General features: G+C 46.5%; 1 protein-coding gene across 2 annotated transcripts in view; it reads right to left on the bottom strand.

Moving 5' to 3' along the window:
- Nucleotides 1-2023: 2023 nt before the first annotated feature.
- The window catches only part of WWC3 (WWC family member 3), a 135541-nt gene continuing 114016 nt past the window's right edge, over nucleotides 2024-23548 (bottom strand). Inside the window, exon 21 of one of the 2 annotated variants that reach the window (XM_042974560.1) lies at nucleotides 2024-2362. In XM_042974560.1, coding sequence (XP_042830494.1) covers nucleotides 2099-2362 — 264 coding nt within the window. In that variant the 3' untranslated portion in view covers nucleotides 2024-2098. Of the gene's footprint in view, nucleotides 2363-19652; nucleotides 22386-23548 lie in introns of those variants that run through there. The other variant, XM_042974559.1, reaches the window with a different exon arrangement.

Below are 23548 nucleotides of genomic sequence, written 5' to 3'. Positions count from 1 at the left end.
TTCTGAGTGGCCACCTGGCCACAGGCACAAAGATGGTCCACACCATCTGAAGCCCATATCAAGTTGTCCAGCTTCAGCCTGCCTGGCTTCGGAGAAGGGGCAGGTTTAAGTTCACAGTGATTCCAAGTCAAAATAGTGGGAGAAAATTGGAAATGCTGGTCTAGAGAGTGGCAGCCAAATACTGGAGGAAGCTGGAACTCAGGATCCAGTCCAGCTTACAGGTAGAAAATAAGCCTCAAAGACGATCACCAGCACTCAAATCTAACATCCACCAGGGTGTGTTACCGAAACATAATTTTCTCTCCGTGATCATTTCCATTTCCATCCAAGACAACGGAGGCAAGACTGATTTGTTTTGCAAATTAAGTGGAGTTTTAATAAACTCGGCCTGATTATTTATGTAAGTGCAGCAAGAATAGTGATTGATCATGTTCTTCCGGATCCTTTTAAATCTGCAAAACCAAACATGAAAGAACCAGCAACATTTTAAATGAAGTCATAAAAATTATAGTCATCTTCATGGATCCATTTGGTCTCTTGTAATTAATTCTTGTTGAGCTCGATCTTTTGTCGGTTTTATGAACTCATCACTTTTCCATGGAAGTTTTAGAAATTCTTACCCACTTCAGTATTACGATCTTAAAGTCATCAGAAACCTCTATTCTACAGAGTACTTATCAAGGTCTTTTTCATGAATCTCCTCAAAGATAAAGCATCTTTGCAGGAACATTGTTGCAAAAGCATCAGGATGAAACAAAAGACTTAAAAATCGGCAGTAGTTAAACATCAGATGAGAATTTATTATAATGCAATGGACAAGAAAATTTGGTCATTTCTGATATACAATATTTTAAAACAATCGCTGGAATTATCACTGATAACACTGTCAGTACACCAGATTCCCAAGAACTTCATATAATTTCTAGAACATTTATATCAATAACATCCATGTAAATATTTCCTAAAAAAGTTTAGCATCACTTGTTATTTGATAACGCTTCCCATGAAATGTAACATAACATTAAAGTGTTAGTTGAAAAAATAACTTAGCTTTTTAAATAAAGAAGACCCCGTTTGCTTACGTAACCTGATGAAGTCAAAACATCAAATCTTTGTTTTCTAGGCGGATTACATTAAAGGTAAAGAAAAACCTTTGTTTGCAGTTTCTTACCAAGAGCAGACCCATAATCGAAGAAAACTTTGTCCTTCTAACAGAGAGGAAACCAAATTCTAATTTTGCACCATTATACTTTGGATGTTAAAATTCTTCCTTTGGGGCACCAGGGATCCCATGGTTCATGAGTTCAAGCCCCACATGGGGCTCACTGCTGTGAGTGGGGAGCCTGCTTTGTATCCTCTGCCCCACCCCCTCTGCCCCGCCCCTGCTCGTGCACGCATGCGCGCGCGCGTGCGCGTGCTCTCTCTTTCTCTCTCTCCAAAATAAACATTTAAAAAATAAAAAATAAAATTAGTCCTTTTTTTTTCTTTTTAACTTAAATAAATCCATTTTAATCTTGGTCTGCTTGGCCACACATAAGATTCCTTTCTCAAGATCCCTTTTCCGCAAGCCTTCAACTTTGTATATCCATTTGCATTTAGTCCTATCTTTTTTCTTTCTTATTCTGGAACAGTGATTTTACTTTAGGATAAAATTACTTTCTTTTTCTTCCTTACGAAAAATGCATCTCCATCCCTCGTATCATCTTTTAGCCAAAACACACATCCTGCTTTTCATATCCAGCCATTTTCTTTCACCCTTCTTATTTCTAGTAGTTTCGTAAAACAAAAAACAAGCAAACAAAAGCCTCTTTTTCCTGACAACTTCACCTTTATTCGTTCAAATGTTTTCTCAATTTCAAAAAATTACAAAGCTTCTCTAGAAACGAATCGGCACAAAGCTGTCGCCACAGAATAATTACAGATTCGCTCGTAGACAATAGCATATAATACAGTGGAAATACACCACACGCTTTTTGAAATTTACAGTATGACATTCACTCGCATCTCCAGGCTCAGCCTGACATTGCCCTGGGAGACCGGGGATGATACAACGGGCAGGGCCACCAGGGTCCCCACATCGTTGCTGAAGACGTTCGCCCTAAGCTGACCAGGCAGAATAAAAATTCAAAAGACCGGACAGCAAGGTCGAAAGTGGCTGTAAAGAGCTGGGAAGCGGCCACCAGATTTCCCAGCCTTGCAAGTAGTTAAAAGAAATGGGGCAAATGCTTTTAAATAATTTTTTTCTTCTTTCTTTTCCCTTTTGTTCTTCTTTCTCCTTTCTTTTTTTTCTTTTTTTCATGGGTGGTTGTTCTCCTAAGGGCCTTTCCAGCTGGCCACACAGACCCTTCCGATGCTCAATTTGCTGTGGAAAAAAAAAAAACAACCCAGTGGCTTTCCAACATGTTGGAGAATTCCACAGCAAGAAACAGAGTGAATAGTATGGCCCTGCACATACTCACACATATAAAACCATAGAAGTGACTGAAAGAAAAGTTTAATAAACTGACACACGTTTCCCATTTTTAGTATATGCCACGCACGCACTCTGTTTTGCGCTTTACGAAATTATCCTTTCCTTTATACACAGATAATAAATCCACCTATAATAAGTCCATCTATAAAGGATGGATAAAATTGAAGATCCATATTTTCCATTTATCCAGATATAAGTAGATCATACGCATATTTTCTATGCACAGGAAGGCTAACGTTCACTCACCGAGGGTCTGTGAGCGCAGTTTGGGAAACTGGAAGTTTCGGTAAATCCGGGCACAGTAGGAAGAAGCTGCCCGGCCTCTCACCTCCCCAGGGGGCCGCCTGCTGCACCTGCGTTGTTTGCCTGGAGCCCATGCAGGCTTTGTACCGAGTTACCTGCCGCTTCTTCTGGTTCATTCGCAGCCCTTCCTCCCATTTTTTAAACTATTTGTAATCTTTGCCTTCCAGGGCAAACCAGGAAGCAGGTGACTGCGCGCTATCGTATATTAGCATCCTGTGGTAGATTAACGAACTGATAAATACATTGCAAGATTATTGGAAGGGTCTTCTAATAATTTTTTTCCATGTGGCGTCAAACATGTTTATCGATAGACCCAAATATTTGCTCCTCTCTGTAAAAATTAAAAAGTAGATAAACTTCTGCTTAGCATTTAATGTTCATCTGATTTGGAAATGAGTTAGATATTCACTGAAGAGCCATTATTTCGTTTAACTTAGCATAAACTTTGACCGTATTTACACATACTTAAATTAGTTCTTTTTAACGATGATGCTCGGATTAGACATCAAATGGTTAGCCATTATCTTATTTATTGTTTTGTTGTTGACAAATTTCGAAGACATGCTTGCTTTTATTAAACCAGCAAATTTAAATGAATTTTTATTTATCAAAGATTATCCCAGATCATGTGAACTTGAAACAAACATTTGGCTTACTTTCTACAATTTCTAAGAGTATACTTGATTTCTGTAAACACTCAGTTTTCTTTAAGCCAATTAAATAGAGCTCTTTGCAAATTAGTTTTGGCAATACTCATAGAAAAATGTCACACATTATGACATATATACACAGACATACAGACACACAGACATACAAAATACAGACACAGAGCTCTTACAGCCTTCGTTTTAAAATTTTTAGCCATGTTCCAGGTACAAAACTCAAAAATAAAAATGGTTAGATCCAAAATGTGTTTCCCGGCAGATACACTAAGTTAAAGTTACATGCTCAGGTGGCCAAAGTTTTTCTAAAGATTTTTATTTGCATGCTGTAAGGATCCTTTCAGAACTGTGTTTGAAATGAATTTGTCTTTGAGAAGCTTCTCCTCCTCTCCCCACCCAGTGTCCTATTTTGTGAGATGAGACTTTCAGACCCGGAATCTCTGGGATCCCTTCCATTTCTAGCACTCGAAGATTCTAGCAGCTGATGACGTTCCATCTGCCGGAAGATTCTTTCTCCCACTTCTCTTGGGTTTCAAGGTCCACGCGAAACCGTGAAAACCGTATCTACAAAGCTCATCGCCTCTAAATGGTGCCGGGTCGGCCCAGTCCGCGGGAAACGGCCAGGACGAGCCGAGCCACGTGTCGGCCGGGGCGAGAAGTGGCGGGGCCCACACAGGAGAGGAGGGACGGCGGGTCGTTCCTTTGTGTTTAAGGACCGGTCGGCGCACATGGGGGGATGGTGGATGGACGGGAAAGACCGGAGCGAGCGTGCCCTCTGGGCTGGGCGCGGGGCAGTGCACCTGCTCCGCGCGTGTTTCCGCTTCGTGTCAAGCAGGCACGGCTGAACTTCACCGTGGCTCATGCTGGGGTTCAGGGCAGGCTGCCCCGCAAATACGCCACTTTGGCACATTGATTGTTTCGAATTCAAGTCGCATAAGAAGCAGCCCGTGCAAGGACACTCTGGCCTGCCGTGTGCCCTGGGAGCAGGACACAAATCCCCCGTGAAGGCGCCCGTCCCGAACCCGGAGGAAGGGAGACGTCCTTCCTGCCGGAGATGGGGGTCCAAGGCCAGAGGGCTGTGGAAACAAACCTGTTACTTCTCACTAATTTGCTACCCCAAGCCTGGACTTTCGTCAATTCTTCACAGATCTGTGGCTTGTCTACAAGGTATAAAAGCTGCTTGCTGTGGTCACTTCTTGGCATCTCCTATTTCTCTGGGCTCCCGTATGTACAAAATTAAATTTGTTTTTCTCCCATTAATCTGTCTTATGTCCATTTAATTATTGGACTAGCCAAAGAACCCAGAAGGGAAGAGGGGAAAGTTTTCTGCCCCTACAATACAATATATTTGTATCTACACGGATACCTTTGTATCTGAACACAGAAAACAGGTAGCAAATTCGCTGAAGTATCAATCGTATTTCACTGGTTAGTGGGATTGGGGGTGTTTTACATTTTTCTTCTTTTTAGCTTAGTTACATTATCTAGATTTTTTTTTTTTTACAATTAATGTGTATTATTCTTGAAACAAGAAACGGTTATTGCTTGTTTTCTTAAAAGCACCGTGGCAGACAGGATCATGGAATGAACATTTGCGGTTGCTTTTCTTTTTTTTTCTTTCTTTTTTTTTTTTTTTTTTTTTTTGGCTGCTTTTCAATGCCGATCTTATTACTTGAAGATTCTCAAATCTTAACTGCAAAACCCCGGGAGAACAGTTCCTGGTCGTCCTAGATTATTCTGCTCATAAACATCTTTAGGAAAAGCGGCCGCCAGCCCCAAACCGGTGTTAATGTTTAATCGTCTGTCGGTCAGTCTCACTTTCTCCGCCACACCAATTCCCTTCCTGTTGTGCCCCGTGTGGAGACAGAAAGTGAGCTGTGACCGTCTTTCGTGCAACGATCCTTCAGACTTTGAGCTTTAATCGCTCCTTACAGGTGCCTTCCGTATTCTTCGCAGATTCCTGCTCTGTTCCCTTTGAAGCCGTGACATTTTTCCGCGGCTGGGCCATGCTTGGCCGCGACAGCTCTGGGGGAGGATGCTGCTGGCATCTAGCCAGTGGCTGCAGGCGAGGGATGCTGCCTGGCCTCCCACGGCGCGCGGGGCGCCCCCAGCAGAGCACCGGGAGGACAGAGCTGGAGGAACCCTCGTTTAAAATTACTCGCGAATGGGGCGCCTGGGTGGCTCAGTCGGTTAAGCGGCCAACTTCGGCTCAGGTCATGATCTCGCGGTCCGTGAGTTCGAGCCCCGCGTCGGGCTCTGTGCTGACGGCTCAGAGCCTGGAGCCTGTCTCAGATTCTCTATCTCCCTCTCTCTGACCCTCCCCTGTTCATGCTCTGTCTCTCTGTCTCAAAAATAAATAGATATTAAAAAAAATTAAAAAATAAAATAAAATTACTTGCGAAGTATAATTTAATGCCAAAAATGTTCCGTTTTCCAGCCCCTTTTCAGAGTTCACCACGGTATATATAGCGTGCTGGAAACTGCTTCATTTAGAATGCCTCCAACGTAGGACTTCCGGCAGGTGGCACGTACAGGAGAGAACCTGGCGGCTGGGACACAGAGGTGGCAGGAAGCTTTCAGAGACGAGGAAGTGCATTCACGGCCTGCTAGAAAGCCGTTTGCAAGCCCCCTTGCGTCAAAGCCCTGACGTCAGTCTCCCGCTCCCCGGGCTGGCGTGCCCTGTGGTCGGGCCCGGTCCTCCCGGCTTCTCACCCGGGGCACCGCGCTAGCTCCCTGAGACTCTCCACGGAGCGAAATCATTTGCTCACATTCGCCTCGAGCTCCTGCAGGAAGAGAAGGGAGCTGGATTGACCTGTCTTTGAGAGCACACTCCCTGGGGTGCAGGGGTAGACCAGAAGCAAAACCGTCTCCCGATATTCTCAAGCAAAGACCAGCACCTCTTATCATACACCATCTTGAGGTACTACGTGGCCATCTCACGGTATCGCCGTCTGCGCTCTTTTGCCAAGCCTCCACAGGCCTTGATTTTCCCTTCTGTAAAGCGGGCCGCAGTGGTAGGCGGTAATAAATAGCCACCGCCTGAAGGCACGGTGAGACTTACGTGAGGGGTCCGGAAAGAGCAAGCTGGAGCCTGAGACACAAGGAGAAGCGTCCACCCGTATATATGCTCATCAAAATATCCTCCAACACTTTCGGCCAAGTGGAAAAAGTTCATAGAGACTGTATAACCAAACACGCACACCCACAAAGCCCCACGCGGCCCAGTTTCTTCACACACCATGGTGGATCCCCATAAACCCAGGCTGCAGGGGCGAGCGGGGTGCGTTAGCCCTGGCTGCTCAGAAGTGACTATTCCCCTTGCACGATAATGCCGGGCCGTCAAACACACGGCAGCCTGTTTTTATTTTTAAGTGTGCGATTTCGCCCATTGTGAATTTTTGCATTAATTTTGATTTTTATAAATATTATCTTGATCACCGACTTTTTGGTGCCCACTTAAATTTTGCACCCGAGGCAAGTCCCTGCCTCACCTCCTCCAAATTCCGGCCCTGAGTCCCTGGCAAACTCCTCTGTAAATGCTGGGTCTGATAAAACCTGGAGCTCAGGACCTCGTTTCATCTGCCTTTATGTCCTGAGCTCCTGTGCATCTGAACGCATTCTCCAGATGGACGAATCAATGAATGTGTCCCCCACACCGAGCGTGGTGCGACGCAGGTGGCCAACGTCATAGAGAGGGAGAAGCAACTGGTGGAGACTAAGTATATGCAGTCCAGCCTCGCCCGGGCATTCTGAGCTGTGCTCCGAGATCGCGATGGACATCCGAAAGCTGCGAAGGTGGGGCCATCTCACCCCCACATCTATCAAAAGGGACAGCCTTGAATGATGTCACGAGCAGCAGCTTTGAAAGCCCAGGAAGTTGTCATTCGAGGAAGCCCATCCCGGGCGGCGCTGAGGGCTAAGAGAACCCTCCCCACCCCCACCCCCCGCCCCAGAAGCCACGATCCTGTTTTCCTCTCTGACAACGAACACCGTGCAGCCTGCGGCGCGTCCTTTCTCTCTTTGGGTGCCAGGAAGCTCAGACTGTGCTAAGACAGTTCAGTGGGACTGGGCCCTCACAGCTGCGTGTGCACAGCGGTGTGCTGGCCGAGGTCGAACAGCGCAGCTCTCTGGGGGCAGAGATGGGGTGGGGGTGGGGAGCCTTGGTTGGTGGCCTTTGCAGATGCCCGCGTGCGAGCTCTCCCGCCATGGCTGGTTGCCAGCTCACTAGCCGTCGCACTTGGAAAATGACCGAGTATCTGCGCCGTACGTACGCAGGCAACACAAGTGAACCGTTTTATTGCACCTGGGGAAGGGACAGCTCTTCTCACCCTGCACGCGTTCCTGGAGGAAAGCTGTGACTCGTCCGAGCGCTTTAGATCAGATACGGGATTTTTATCAAACCGTACTGCTCCAGTACGGTAGCCACTGGCCACCGGGGGCTGTTTATAGTGAAATCAACTGAAATCAGTCAAATCTAGAAGTCAGTTCCTCCGTCACACTAGCCACGTGTCGAGGGCTCGAGAGCCACACAGGGCAGGTACAGAACAATTTCATCATCAGTTCTATCGTGTGCTACAAAGCATTTCTTTTCAACTAATTCCATTGCAATGAAACAATTTGTGTTTATTACCCAGGGGATTCTGCCTGTAATTGCAGTGTAGGAGAGGCAATCTGGCCAGAGTGTCTGTTCGCGGGCAGCGCGGAAAACACGGATTCCAGAAGGCTCCGTGCCTCTAGCCACACGTCCCAGGCAAGATGTTTCCAAATGCCGCAGGATGTGCACCGTCTGCCTCCGCACTTCCCTAGAGGCCCACAAATCTTGTTCCAGAGCAGGGGAACGGACCCTTTAAAGATGAGCGCTTCTGGGCTCGGCTGAATAATGACACCCCCCCCCCAAATATATTAACACTCTAATTCCACGTGTCACCTCACATGGCAAAAGGAGCTTGGCGGCTGTGATTAGGTTACTGCTCCTGAGGTGGGAGATGACCCAGGCTTGGGGTGGGGCGGGAGGGGTCCAACGTCATCACAAAGGTCCTTATGAGAGGGAGACGGAAGGGTCGGAGTCAGAGAAGGCCATGTGCCCACAGAAGCGGAAGTCAGAGCCACACAGTTGCTGGCCTGGAAGAGCGAGGGAGGGGCCGGGAGCCAACAGATACACGTGGCCTCTAGAAGCAGAAAAAGCAAGGACATAGATTCTTTCCTAGAGCCTTCAGAAGGAAGGCAGCCTTTAGACTCCCAACTTCCATCCAGAACTGTGCGAGAATAAACCCGCGCTGTTTTAGCCACTGAGTTTAAGGTCATCTGTTACGGCAGCGAGAGGTACCTAACAGAGCCTGGACTCGTTGATTCACCCGGTTCATACCGATCGAGCACCCAGTGTGCGCCCCACACTGCGAGGCCCAAGGGCCAGCAATGCTTTGGAGTGACCCGGTGCCTCTGCCCTCAGAGTTTACAGTCTTTGGCGACAAAGCCGCGGAGGGAGACTTTGTATAGCCGCCAGCGCTCAACGAGAGAAGTGCTGGGGTGACGGGGAAACAGGCTGTTCGGGGCCGAAGCGTGTGCCCTCAAATTCGTATGCGGAAGCCCCACCCCCAGGACCTTAGATGTGAGTGTATTTGGAGATAGGGTCTTCAGAGAGGTGATTAAATTCAAATGAGGTCATCGGGTTGAGCCCTCACCCAGTGACGGGTGTCTTTATGAGAAGAGGAAGGCAGCCGGCCGCAGGCACCAAGGGACGGCCACGGGAAGATGTGCCAAGAGGATGGTCGTCTGTGAGCCGAGGAGGGAGAAGAACCCAACCCTGCTGGCACCTTGATCTTGGACTTCCAGTGTCCAGAACGGTGAGAAAATTAATTTGTGTTATTTAAGCCCCCTGGCTTAACAAATTTATCATTATTATTATTATTATTACGTATTTTAGAGAGAGAGAGAGTATGAGTGTGGGGGGAGGGGCAGAGGGAAAGAGAGAGAGACAATCATAAGCAGGCTCCACGCTTAGCACAGAGCCCGACACAGGGCTCGATCCCACGACCCCGGGGTCATGACCTGAGCCCAAATCAAGAGTTGGACATTCAACTGACTGAGCCACCCAGGCGTCCCTAAATGTTTAAAAAATTATTTTTAAAAAGAGAATAAAACAACACACGGATATCCCTACAGATAATGAAAACGCGCCAGGAAGACGTGCTCACGAAACAGATGCAAAGCGTCATCTGAAGATTTCAGTGTGAGAGAAAAAAGTAAGAGAAACGCTATCTGAGAGAACAGCATGCACTCGAAGTAGAAAAACTCAGAAATGAAAGGGGAGGACTCAGCAAAGAATCAGGAACACGAGGGAGAGAACAGGAGGAACACAACAATGATAAATGCAAAACACGGTATTTTAAATATTAAAAGGGAAAGGGAAATACTAAAAATCACAAAGAAATGAGGAGCTGAAAGGGTTTTGAGAGAAAGTGACAAACATAAAAAATAGGCCAGGAAGAGCCAACAGCCAAATGAAAGCAGGAGACCTGGACAGATACTGGAAAGTGACATTAAAGAAAACCGTCAGGGGACCTGAGTGGTGCAGTCGGTTAAGCGGTTAAGCGTCTGACTTCCGCTCAGGTCACGATCTCACAGTTCGTGAGTCCGAGCCCCGCATCCGGCTCTGCTCTGACAGCTCGGAGCCTGGAGCCTGCTTCGGATTCTGTGTCTCTCTCTCCTTCTCTCTCTCTGCCCCTCCTCTGCTTGTGCTTTGTCTCTCTCAAAAATAAATAAACATTTAGGGGCGCCTGGGTGGCTCAGTCAGTTGAGTGTCTGACTTTGGCTCAGGTCATGATCTCGCAGTTCGTGAGTTCAAGCCCCACGTCGAGCTCTGTGCTGACAGCTCAGAGACTAGAGCCTGCTTCGGATTCTGTGTCTCCTCCTCTCTCTGCCCCTGCCCCACTCATGCTCTGTCTCTCTCTGTCTCTCAAAAATGAATAAATGTTAAAAAAAAAAATTTAAAAAAAAGGAAAAAATAAATAAATAAACATTAAAAAAAAAGAAAACTGTCATCATATAAAGACGTGAAACTCTATATCGACAGGGCACACAGAAATCGAGAAACTCGTAAAAAAAAAGAGCCAGCACCAAGAAAGAAGGTGGGAAAGACTTTGGATTTAAATAAGAAAAATCCTCTGAGTATCAGGGTGTGGGGGGGGGGAGGAGACCAAGTCACTTGTAGGAAAATGAAAATCAGTTTCTCATGCAAGTTCGAGAGCATCCCTTCATGCCAGAGGACAATGGAGTGCCACGTTTAGGGTACTCAAGGGAGGAAAAGGTGAGGCAGGGATTTTATATCCACCAGCCTGCAGGAGCTCAGAGAATATTGTTCCCACAAGCCCTTCTAGAAGAATCTGCCCAGAACAAGCTGCAGACAACCAGAAGGAGAGCAGGCAACAGGAAGACTGATGGTGACCTATATATGCATTTACTTGTAGAGTGATGACAAAATGCTTATACGAGACAGAAGACAGGATGTAGGGGTCAGGGCCGCCCCGACAACGGGAACACTGGTGGCTATGAGAAAATGGGGTGGACGGGGAAGGGTTAGAGGAAGGCCAGTAGGCTTGTTGGTGTACTTCTAGTGATACTACCTTAAATCGGACCTCGGGAAAAAGGAAAAAGGGGGGTTACTTGCTAATTTCAACACTGTCCATAGTAGGAAACCAACAGATACCAACCACAAAAAGAGAGGCAACTACAAGGACGATATCAAGACATTAATATAAGGAAACCATTAGAATAAAACGTAGGGGCACCTGGGTGGTTCAGTCGGTTGAGCGTCCGACTTCGGCTCAGGTCGTGATCTCACAGCTTGTGGGTTCGAGCCCCGCGTCGGGCTCTGTGCTGACAGCTCGGAGCCTGGAGCCTGCTTGGGATTCTGTGCCTCCCTCTCTCTCTCTGCCCCTCCCCCGCTCATGCTCGCTCTCTCTCTCAAAAATGAATAAACATTAAAAAAATAATTAAAAAAATAAAAAGCCCTCCAGCTAGTAGAAGATCATTTTTAAAAAATGATGGAAATGAGATCAGAGAGCAATAAATAATATTAATAAATGTAAATAGCCCATCATAATTCACGTAAGAAGGTTAACACATTTTTAGAGTATCTAACAAAGCAGAACGTAACAATCTCCGCGGAGACAGATGCAGCTGAAACAAAACGACTGAAATAAATGATGTACAAGGAAAGCCCAAACACAATGAAAGGATCACATTCACAGTATCGGGGAAGGTGGACTTTCTGGCACAAAGCGTTCGGAGAGACGAAGGCCATTTCACGGAGGGCGAGGTTACAACGCATGACGAAGACTTTGAGAGTCACTAACGTTTGTGTGCCCGATAACAAGCAACAGCTTTCAGAAGGGGAAACTACCGGTGACAGAAGGAAAAGTGAAACCCTAACGGCCATCCTCCACGGGTCCGAGACGGCTCAAGTAGACGAGACGTGAGTAAAGACCCAGAAAACCCAGACGTGATCTATGAAATGGGGCTTAGGCGTGTATGTACGTGCAGTGGGTTGAATTGTGTCCCCCCCGCCAAGTTCATGTCCACCAGAACTGCAGAAGCGGACCTCAGTTGGAAATAACGTCTTTGCACGTGGAATATTTAACGATCTTCAAGATGAAATGTACAGCGGGCCATAAATCCAATGACTGGTGTCCTTTTAAGAGAAAGGAGAGGGAATCTGTTGACACGTGAAGACGGCGCAGAGCTTGGAGGGACGCGGCCACAAGCCCAGGGCCACCTAGAGCTACCAAAAGCCGAAAGAGGGAGGAGGGCTCCTCCCCGAGAGCCTCCAGAAGGAGTGGGGCCCTGCCCGCACTTGGATCTCAGACTTCTGGCCTCTAGATCTGTGAGGGAACAAGATTTCTGTTGTTTGAAGCCACCTGGCTCGTGGTAATGTATTACGGGAGTCCTAGGAAATGAATATCAAATGTATGCAAGTATAAATCAATCAGCCAATTTCTAAACCCTAACTATACAGAATGTGCTGCTTGTCATGGAACATTCATAAAAAACGACTATCACAGGCCACAAAGAAAACGTGAATACGTTCCGAAAAATAAAAATAACACAAACAAGATTTCTCTACTTTGCCACGAAAGTAGAAATCAATAAAAATCTGTTAAGACCCTTGTATCTGGATTTTTTTTTTAAGAGAACAGGCCAGAGGTGGTTTTTGTTTTTTTTTTTTAATTGCTTTTAGGTTTTATTTATTTATTTTGAGAGAGAGAAAGAGAGCAAGTGAGGAAGGGGCAGAGAGAGAGGGTGAGAGAGAATCCCAAGTAGGCTCCGTGCTGTCAGCACACAGCTCGATGCGGGGCTCGAACTCATGAACCATGAGACCATGACCTGAGCTGAAATCAAGAGTCAGATGCTTAACTGACAGAGCCACCCAGGCGCCCCTCCAGAAAGACGTTTTAAAGACATGTTAATAATGCTTTGGGGTCAAAGCAGACATACAAAGTGAAATTCTAGAATTTCTTAGTTATAATGATAATGAAAACTCAACAGATGAGTTGACAAGAGAAAACATAGAGCACTAAATTGGTTTAGCCCTGTACAATTTCAAATAAACACACCCAACTCAAACAACTACCCAAACGAGGCAACTAAGGAAGATACAAGAATACAAAGGATCCATAAAAACGAAAGCAATATTTCATGAGTTGTAAGACAGAAAAACAATAGAATAAGTAAAATCAAAAGTTAGTTCTGGGGCGCCTGGGTGGCTCAGTCGGTTAAGCGGCCAACTTCGGCTCAGGTCATGATCTCGCGGTCCATGAGTTCAAGCCCCGCGTCAGGCTCTGTACTGACAGCTCAGAGCCTGGAGCCTGTTTCGGATTCTGTGTCTCCCTCTCTCTGACCCTCCCCCATTCATGCTTTGTCTCTCTTTGTCTCAAAAATAAAAACAAACGTTAAAAAAAAAAAATTAAAAAAAAAAAGTTGGTTCTATTTTTTTTTTTAAGTCAGCTCTACCCCCAACGTGGGGCTCAGGCTCACGACCCTGAGATCAAGTCACAAGCTCCACCAACTGAGCCAGCCAGGCGCCTCAAGCTGGTTCTCTTTAAAAAAAAAAAAAAGAAGCCCCCAAATAATTCAGTAACTGACCTGATCAAGGGGAAAAACAAGGGAGAAAACACACATACAGAGAGTCGGAAATGCCAGGGGGAAAGAACAGTTGAAAGGAAGGAACCACTAAACATTGTGCCGTGTGCTCTTGACAAATAAAAGGGAAAACATGTGAAATGGATCATTTTTAAGAAAAATACAACTTAACCAAAACTGACCTCAAGAGACAGGTCTAAAGAGCTCAATTGCCATAGAGGAAGTAGAGAAGTGATTTAAAGAGCTCCCCTGTGATTTAAAAAAAAAAAGAAAGAAAAAGAAAAAGAAACAGAATGCACCCAAATGGTTCCCCAGCAGAATTCTTTCAAATTTACCATCTCGGAGCCAAGAAAAAGAAGAAAAATTTCCACATTTTCTTTAGAAACTATAGTATTGACCCTCAACGCGGCCAAGACTGCACTAAAAAAAAAAAATTAGTGTAGCAATGCAAAAATCATAAATATAATACTAACAAACCAACTCCAAAGCACATTAATGCTTATATATCATGGCCAAATGGAATTTATTTTACAAAACGTCTCTAATAGGAAACCCAGGAATATAATCAATCATTCTTAGAGCTTAGGAAAATGATACGATCATTTCAATAGATGGAGAAAAGTAATTAGAAAAACCCAATACCTATCCATGTCGAAAATACTCCAAGAAAATAGAAATCGATGGGCTCATCCTTAACATCAAAGCGTGCGTGTGTGAAATTCATCTCCTGAAGCCAACATTTTATTTAATGGGGAAACGCTAGCTTTTCCAGTGAGGTCTGAGAAAAAGGTCTATAGCCTTGTATGTAGAGTATTTATCTTATCCCTATTTTCTGTCTTTATCCATGTTAAGACAGACTATAAAAATAGGCCAAAACCTATCAAAAAAACATCTAAAATATAAACGAGTAAAACTGTAAAGCCTTCCTGAAAGACACAATATTAGTTTTGAACAAATGGAAATACATAACACATTGTTGGATAAGACGATTCAACGCCATAAAGATGTCAGCTTTCCCTCATCTGTAAGTTTAATACAATCCTGGATAATGATTCCATCATTTCCCTCCACTCCGGGGGCTAGACAAGTTGATTATAAAATCCATTTGGAAGCACAACTAAGCAAGGATCGCTGAGAAAATGCTGAGGAAGAGAGAGAGAGAGGGAGAGAGGGAGAGAGGGAGGAAGGAAGGAAAAGAGGAAGGAAAGAAAGAAAGTCAGCCCTAACACAATAAAACAGATCAAAAAGCTTCTATAATGAAGGCAGTCTCCAACACACTTAGACTCTGCTGAGGTATTACTTCTCATCTCTGCAAGTGGCAACCGCTCGCAAGGTGACACCATGCTATTGGTGACGGTGTGGGGAAACTGTCGCATACAGGGCCGGTGAGAACACGAAATGGCACAGCCCCCAGCAGAGAAATGAGGTGGCACCCCGCAAAATCCCAGACGCACTGACCCTGTGAGCTGCAGCTCCCGCTTCGGACCGATCCCACCGAAACCCTGGCAAAAATACGAAAAGATGTCTGCAGAAGGCTTTTTCGTTGCGGGGTTATTTTTACCAGCAGCAGACTAGAAACCCCGGGGGGGGGGGGCGTTGCATAAACCGGGGCACGTGCAGGGGGGCTGGGCATCTGGTGAACGTAACTCGCATGCGGGATGGACGTGAATTTGGGGGAGCCGGTGGGGGGTGGGGGCAGATGGTAGTGCGTCCAATGGTGGCCCTCTTTAACCTGTGAACACGACCCTGTTTGGAAAAATGAGTCTTTGCTAAGGTAATTAAAGATCTTGAGATCATCTAGGATTAGCCGGTGGGTCCTAAATGCAAGAACATGTGTTCTGAGAAGAGACAGAAGAGGAACAGAGAGGGTGATGAAGATCGGGGGGGGGGGGGGGGGTTGACTGGGGGCGTGGCTCTACCACCAGGAACCCAGGAACGCCAGGGTTGCAGGCAGACCCCAGATGCTCCCAGACCCCTCCCAGATGCTGGAAGAGGCAGGGAGGATCCTCCTCCCCCAGAGCCTTCAGAGGGTGCCCAGCCCTGCTGAGTCCTTGATCACAGACTTCTGGACTCTAGAACTATGAGAGAATAGATTTCTGGGTTTTTGTTTTTTTTTTTATGTTTTACTTTATTTTGAGATGGGGGGAGGGGCAGAGAGAGAGAGACACAGAATGCGAAGCAGGCTCCAGGCTCTGAGCTGTCAGCACAGAGCCTGACGCGGGGCTCGAACTCATGAACACTGAGATCATGACCTGAGTCAAAGTTGGAGGCTTAACCGACTGAGCCACCCAGGCGCCCCGATTTCTGTTGTTTTAAGCCACGAAGTTTGTTGTAAATTGTTACAGCAGCCAATACAGACGTTGGTGACCTCTGAGGTACATTTGTAAGTGCAAAATGCCAGGCGGAGAAAAGTGTGTTTGGTGTGCTACCGTTTATCGGAGAGAGGAGTGAACACAAACACAGATGTGGACGTATTTGTGTATATGCGTATATTCACACGTATATATGTGTGCAGCCTGCGTATATGCCTGTGTATGCATTTACATATGCCTATGTATCTGCTTATATTGAAAACTGAACAATGCAGGAAAAGGCAGTATTTCCTAAATGGTGACCCATAAGGAGAGGGAAAAAAATAGGGTAGAGGCAAGAGTAAAAACAACTCCTTTGAATACACCTTGTTTGTCTTTGGAACCATGTCAATATTTTACATAACTAGAAAATAAAATTGAGGAGCGCCTGGGTGGCTGTCGGTTGAGCGTCCGACTTCGGCTCAGGTCATGATCTCATGGCTTGTGGGTTCGAGCCCCGCGTCGGGCTCTGTGCTGACAGCTCACAGCCGGGAGCCTGCTTCGGATTCCTTGTCTCCTTCTCTCTCTGCCCCTCCCCCTGCTCGTGCTCTGTCCCTCTCTCTCTCTCAAAAATAAATAAACGCAAAAAGAAATTTTTTTTAAGAAATAAAAATAATAAAATAAAATAAAAATGCAAAGTCCAAAACAAAGCGAAACACATGTGCCCAGCTGATAGTCACGTAGGATGGAAAGATTCCAAGTTACTTTAAAACACGGTCAATTTGAATACATATTCCTAGTGAGGTACACCTTAAAATAACCGGGGGAAAAATGCCAGTTTCTAGTTACTTATATTATTGGTGGTCGTGTTGGTTCCGTTATTCTGAAACTGTGGTGTGTGTACGATACAGGATAAAGAGAAGGAGTAATTACGTGATATTTTCTCATCCCTTTATCCTGAAAAAAAAAAAGAAAGAAAGAAAATATTGCCTACCTATTTAAAAGGCCTAAAAACAGGGGCGCCTGGGTGGCTCAGTCGGTTAAGCGGCCGACTTCGGCTCAGGTCACGATCTCGTGGTCCGTGAGTTCGAGCCCCGCGTCGGGCTCTGTGCTGACAGCTCAGAGCCTGGAGCCTGTTTCAGATTCTGTGTCTCCCTCTCTCTGACCCTCCCCCATTCATGCTCTGTCTCTCTCTGTCTCAAAACTAAATAAACGTTAAAAAAAAATTAAAAAAAAAATAAATAAAAGGCCTAAAAACAATGACCAGCCCAGTATCGGTAAGTGCCTCTAGCACCAAGAGACCCAACCCTCCATGGAGAAATGACCATTTCCGGGTCACGCGGGATAGCAAGGGAGCCAGCTAAGGCTGTTCCCCAAAACCAAAAAGGACCCAGGAGCCAACCAGGCAAGGTCCCCCCGCCAAAGACAGGGGAATTTAAGCATCGATAAAGGTAACAACTCGAATGGATTAAAGCACACCAACCATGTTTAAACTGTGTGTTGATAACGACGATACTAAGAAAACCGTGTGAGCTTTTTTTTTTCAAAAACCAAGAACAAATCGGTGACCACTGTATAATGCTAGGAAAGCAATCCACTATTTTCAGAACTGGTCGAGAAAAAAAACTAAGCACCTATCTTGCTTTACCCATACAAACTGTACCACTAGGTTCTCTCTTTATAAAGGTATTTCAAAGTAAGTTAAAAACAATTGATAGCGTTCGAATATCCTCACTTTGCAACCTTAGTGAGTTAATGGATCTAGGTGTCGATTGGCAACGGTTTCCAACGTTACAAAAAAGACACTGCAAGCCACCAGATGGATGAAAATAGAAATTCCTGCCACTCATTCTCCGCCCCCGCCCGCCCCCCAAAAAAGGGAAAGCATCTGATCTAAAGGGAATCCGACCAAACTTGTAGATTCAACAACAGCTTTTCCCCCCATAGTATTTATTAATGGAAAATGAAGTTCAGAGGAACACTTTAAAAAAATTTTTTAAGTTTATTTTGAGAGTGCGAGTGTGAGCGAGGGAAGGGCAGAGAGAGAGGAAGACAGAATCCAAGCAGGCTCTGTGCCGTCAGCGCAGAGCCCGATGTGGGGCTCAAACTCGTGAACCGTGAGATCGTGACCTGAGCCAAAACCGAGAGTCGGACGCTCAACCGACAGAGCCACCCAGGCACCTCCAGAGGGACGCTGCAAAGGCCAGAACACGGGAGGCTCAGAGAACATGCAATCTTATTTCTTCAACAAATTATCAGGGTGTGTATGTGGGGGGGTGGCGCGGGGTGGAGGGATAGATCCTGTAGAGACAGACGCAACTACAAGGAGATACGGCTTCACACCTACTAGGACGGCCACGGTCGAAATGACGTAACAAGCGTCGGCCAGGATGTGGAGAAATCGGGAGCCATGCACACTGCTGGTGGGAATGTAAAATGGCGCAGCTGCTTGGGAAAACGGTCTGGCAGCTCTCCAAAAGGTTAACCACAGGGTTACCGTCCGACCCAACAGGTCCACCTTTAGTACAGGCCGAAGAGAAAGGAGAACATACGTCCGCACAAAGACTTGAACGTGAATGATGGAAGCGGAATTATTCATACTGGCCAAAGAGTGGAAGGAAGCAACCCGAATGTCCGTCGACTGGTGAGCGCATAAACAACACGTGGTCTACCCGCACAGTGGATTATTCTTCAGCGATAAAAAGGAATGAAGTCCTGACGCCTGCTACAACGTGGATGAACCTGGAAAACCCAATGCTGAGTGAAGGAAGCCAGACGCAAAAGCCACGCACTGTATGATTCTGTTTATAGGAAATGTCCAGAGTGGACAAATCCATAGAGCCAGAAAACAGGTCAGTGGTTGCCAAGGGTTGGGAGAATTGGGGGGGGGGGGGGGGAGTGTTAATGGGTGATGAAAAAGTTCTACAATTGATTGTAGTGATACCTGCACAATTGTGAATATCCTACATACCGATGAGTTGCATGCTTTATTTATTTATTTTTTTTTTTAAACATTTTTTTTTTTAACGTTTATTTATTTTTGAGACAGAGAGAGACAGAGCATGAACGGGGGAGGGGCAGAGAGAGAAGGAGACACAGAATCGGAAGCAGGCTCCAGGCTCCGAGCCATCAGCCCAGAGCCCGACACGGGGCTCGAACTCACGGACCGCGAGATCGTGACCTGAGCTGAAGTCGGACGCTCAACCGACTGAGCCACCCAGGCGCCCCGAGTTGCATGCTTTAAACAGTGAACTATATGGTACGTGAATTCTATCTCAAGAAAACGGTTACCAAAAAAACCCATCGGCGTGAAGAAATCCCATTAAATGTATATTTGGATTGTGTTCGGTTAAAAAAAAAAAAAAAAGAATGACGGGGGCCTGGGTGGCTCAGTCGGTTAAGTGTCTGACTATCCCTCTCAGCTCAAGTCTTGATCTCAGGATCGTGAGTTCAAGCCTCAAGCTGGGCTCCGTGCTGGGCGGGAAGCCTATTTAAAAAACAACATAAAAAGCGAATGACCCACGAGACCACTGGAAAGATGAACCCTGGCTATTGAATGGCATTAGAAGTCAGCAATACGTAGCTGAACAGAGAAGGTGCACATACTTAAGCCCAAGTGATTACATTTTTCTTTAAACAGAGAAGGTGTATGGAGGATGGCCGCACGTGTGTTCGTGTTACCGTTCTACTCTTATACCTGTTTTTATGTTTAAAAAATGTACATTTTTATATACTTAAGCCCACGTGATTACGTTTTTCTTTAAAAAAAAAAATCACACATCTCCATTCTGTTCTTAAGGCAGGTTAGTTTAATTTTATAGGAGGAATACTTTCCAACAATACAAACAATGCAAGTAGGGAACAGTGACAAAAACAGAGATGAGTACTGATTATAACTTATTCCCACGACAGAAGGTTATTTCAGCAGTGACAATTCTGTGATCGGGTGACATGAAGACCAAATTCCCTTTTACTCGTCGCGCTGTTTCTAAAGAGCCCTGGTGGCAGACTTCGGATCGTCTCTGGACCAGACCTGCTGATAAAACACGGCAGCTTTCTCATCCCACGGCACGGTTATGGTCAAGTTCAAACAGAAGATGAGAACACCCCTTACGACAACAGGCCTTCAGTTTTCTGGCGCGTGGGGGTTTTCTAGGGGGTGGCAGTCTTAACTAGAAAGAAGCTGGAAACCCAGGTCACGAGAGACAAGCCAGTGATGGTGCTTCCTGTCCACCTGCCAGCTGGGCTGGTCTCTGTCGCCGTCCCTGTGCCCTTTCCGGGCCCTCGCCCTCCACCTCCTCCATCTGGCTGGCTTTTCCTTCCTGGCGCACTCTGGTACCGTTCAGGTGCAAAGGCGGACTCTCGCAGGGACCCGGGAGAAGTAACTGGAGAGGTGACAGACGCAAGCACCCCTTGGACTGGCACCGGAATAGGGATTGAAAAAACAAATGACCAACCCTGGGGTGCGGGCGCACACCCAACAGAAACCTGCATATGCCGGGCAGTGAGAGTTGTGTGAAAGCCCTGGGGTGAGGGCCTTCTGCATTGGCACAGGGGGTTTTCCCCACGTTGCTACTTGATGGAGGGTGCCGGAAAAGCCCCCCGAGGCCCCCCTCCTGCGGAGAGAGCTGCGCGTGGCGGCCGCTGAGGAGCAGCGGCCAGGCAGTGCCTCCAGGACACATTTGCACGGCCAGGGAGCGGTGTGCCCGAGACGGGCGTGACGTGCCCTCCACACACCCAAGTCCGGAGGCAGGCGGTTCTCCGCTGGAGCTGAGAGTCTCGACAGCTGGGGGCCCGCCCCCGGTGTCACCTGCTCGGCCGCGCCGTCTGCGGTCGGGCGGTTCTGGCAAGGACTGATGGTCTGCGCGTCTCTGCCTCTGTTGTGGGTTATGTACACAGAGAAATTAGCAAAAAAAAAAAAAAAAAAAAAGCGAGACTAGAGGCGGAAATACAGAGCAAGAGCTGGGCGCTGCGAACGCACGATCTTCAGTCCCAGCACCACTGACAAACGCCACTGTCTGTGACGGGTCTGTGTCAACGAAATGCTTTTACAAAATTCATTTTTAACAAATGTAAAAAGGCAGGCAGGTTACACGAGGGGGCGGTTACAGACTAAGGAGAAGGGCGAGACACTGATTAGAGGGGGCGGGGCATTTCCCAGGGAGAGGCAGAAAGATCTAGGAAGAGAGTTCGGTTTTCTTTTTACGTTCCATGTGACCCACCTCATTTACTTCTCTGAGGCCTCGTAAAGGAGAGTGCATTTCATAGATAATAAATATGTATTAGGCGAAATATTTATATCATTTGGCATTTTAAAAGAATATTGGTATATTTTTATTACATAATTTTTTTTTTTTTTGCCTCGTGAACTACTTCTAAGATTTCTTAAGAAATATTGGGTAGAGTCCAGTACTGGGAGGGGGGCGGGTTTTGATTTAAATCAAATACTCTCCTGTAAGAGACCCACTGGGTAATCGTCGTTACCCACACACACTTCCTTCCACAGAAAAGCGCCTTCCAAGGCCATCACTTCTACGTCATAACCGCCACGTCCATCCGTGGATTCACGGAGTCTGCGAACACGCGCGTTCCCGGTTCCCGTCACTTCCCTTCGCGGCACGGTGGTAGCGCAGGAGCTCCACAACCGCCTCGGAGGCCAAGGTCAGGGGGAGCGGACTCAGAAGGCGGGGCTGCCTGCGGACAGCCCCCACGGACAGCCACCACGGCCAGGCAGGCTAGAGGCCAGGATGCCGGGGCTCGGGGCCCGCGTCAGACTCACAGGGGGGACGCACGGGGATGCGCGGAGAGACGGCAGGACGGGAGGCTCGTGGCGCGCACTGCGCACGGGAGACAGCTCTGCGGTGCCCGCACGGCGTGTGACCCGGCCCTGGGCCACCGCAGCGTGCACACCGGGCACGGTGAAGACACGCGAGAGACGGCTACAAGCGATGGATTGAGCACAGAGTGTTTGCGTTTTGGGTGTCAGAAACAAAACCGGCCCCAAAGTTCCGTTCTACTGCATGACAAATACTGAAGCACACAATTTTAGTCTTAAAATACATCTGAACGTCAGTATTTTCCTTCAAGGAAAAAAAAAGTACTATAAATAAATTACAATACAGTGAATTTGCCTGAACTCACTTTGTTTCTGTCTTCCAGCCTTTAAGTCAAATAAAACAGCGTAAAAACTGTACACTCTTAACATGATAGTTGATCTTTTATAAAATAACCTGTCTTCAGAGATGTCAATTTCACAACGAGGGAAAGCCAAGCCCTGTTGCCGTCACTATTATAAAATATATATGTATAGATATAGATGTGGGTTTTTTTTTTTTACAAAAGGTGTATATTAATAGCTTTGCACAAATATTTTAAAGACAAATGTAGCTAGTCTAAGAACTTCATGAAAATAAAACAGGCAGATAAATACTTCATGTGTACAAAGCACTGTATCAAACATCGTCGGCAGGCAGAGGAGGTATGTTAATCCTTGGTCTTGTGAAAAATGCTATCTTCTCCCTGGGATTGGAAAGAATGACAGGTTAGAAGCGGATATACGTGCGACGAAAGCTGATGGGAGGCTCTCGTGTCAATGATGGCCTTTCTTAAGCATACAAAAAAAATGAATTTAAATTCCTAACAACACATCTGTCTGTATACAGATTCTCTAAATGCTGATGGAAGTTATGAAGCCCCCTGAGGACAAGGGTTTGTTCCCGGTGCCTAGAACGGTGCCTGGCCTATGGCAGGTGCTCTGTAAATATTTGCTTTATGAACAAATGAAGCTCTCTACAAATGAAGGAGTTCTAAATCATGATTGAGGGAGGGCGGTGATAGTGTTTTATGTTCTTTTATGATGGCGACATGAAAATTCAGCGTATAGAAACATTAAGGCTAAAAGGCACAGATTATTCAGCCATAAAAAGGAATGACGTACTGACACGAGCTACATACACACGCGTGAACTTCAAAGACATTGTCCTAAGTGAAAGCGGCCACGCACAAAGGTCACATAACGTATGAGGCCACTTCCATGTAAGGGCCCAAAAGCCGCCTGGGGGTGCCAGGGGCCACAGGGGGCAGCAGGGGAACGGGCAGTGGCCACTTAACGGGGATGGGGTTTCCTTCTGGGGTGAAGGAAAGGTTCTGGAACTGGACAGCGGGGACGGCCACACAACACGGTGACCGTACTGAATGTCACGGAGTTGCCCGTTTTAAAACGGTGACTTTGGGGGCGCCTGGGTGGCGCAGTCGGTTAAGCGACCGACTTCAGCCAGGTCACGATCTCGCGGTCCGTGAGTTCGAGCCCCGCGTCAGGCTCTGGGCTGATGGCTCGGAGCCTGGAGCCTGTTTCCGATTCTGTGTCTCCCTCTCTCTCTGCCCCTCCCCCGTTCATGCTCTGTCTCTCTCTGTCCCAAAAATAAATTAAAAACGTTGAAAAAAAAAATTTTTAAAAAATAAAACGGTGACTTTTATGCGTTGTGAATTTCACCTCAATCTTTTAAAAAGTCAGACACAATGGAATACTACGTGGCAATGAGAAAAAATGAAATATGGCCTTTTGTAGCAACGTGGATGGAACTGGAGAGTGTGATGCTAAGTGAAATAAGCCATACAGAGAAAGACAGATACCATATGGTCTCACTCTTATGTGGATCCTGAGAAACTTAGCAGAAACCCAT

Source organism: Panthera tigris, chromosome X, assembly GCF_018350195.1.
Source record: "Panthera tigris isolate Pti1 chromosome X, P.tigris_Pti1_mat1.1, whole genome shotgun sequence".
In the NCBI taxonomy this organism is placed as follows: domain Eukaryota; kingdom Metazoa; phylum Chordata; class Mammalia; order Carnivora; family Felidae; genus Panthera; species Panthera tigris.
This window is presented reverse-complemented; position numbering and strand designations above follow the sequence as displayed.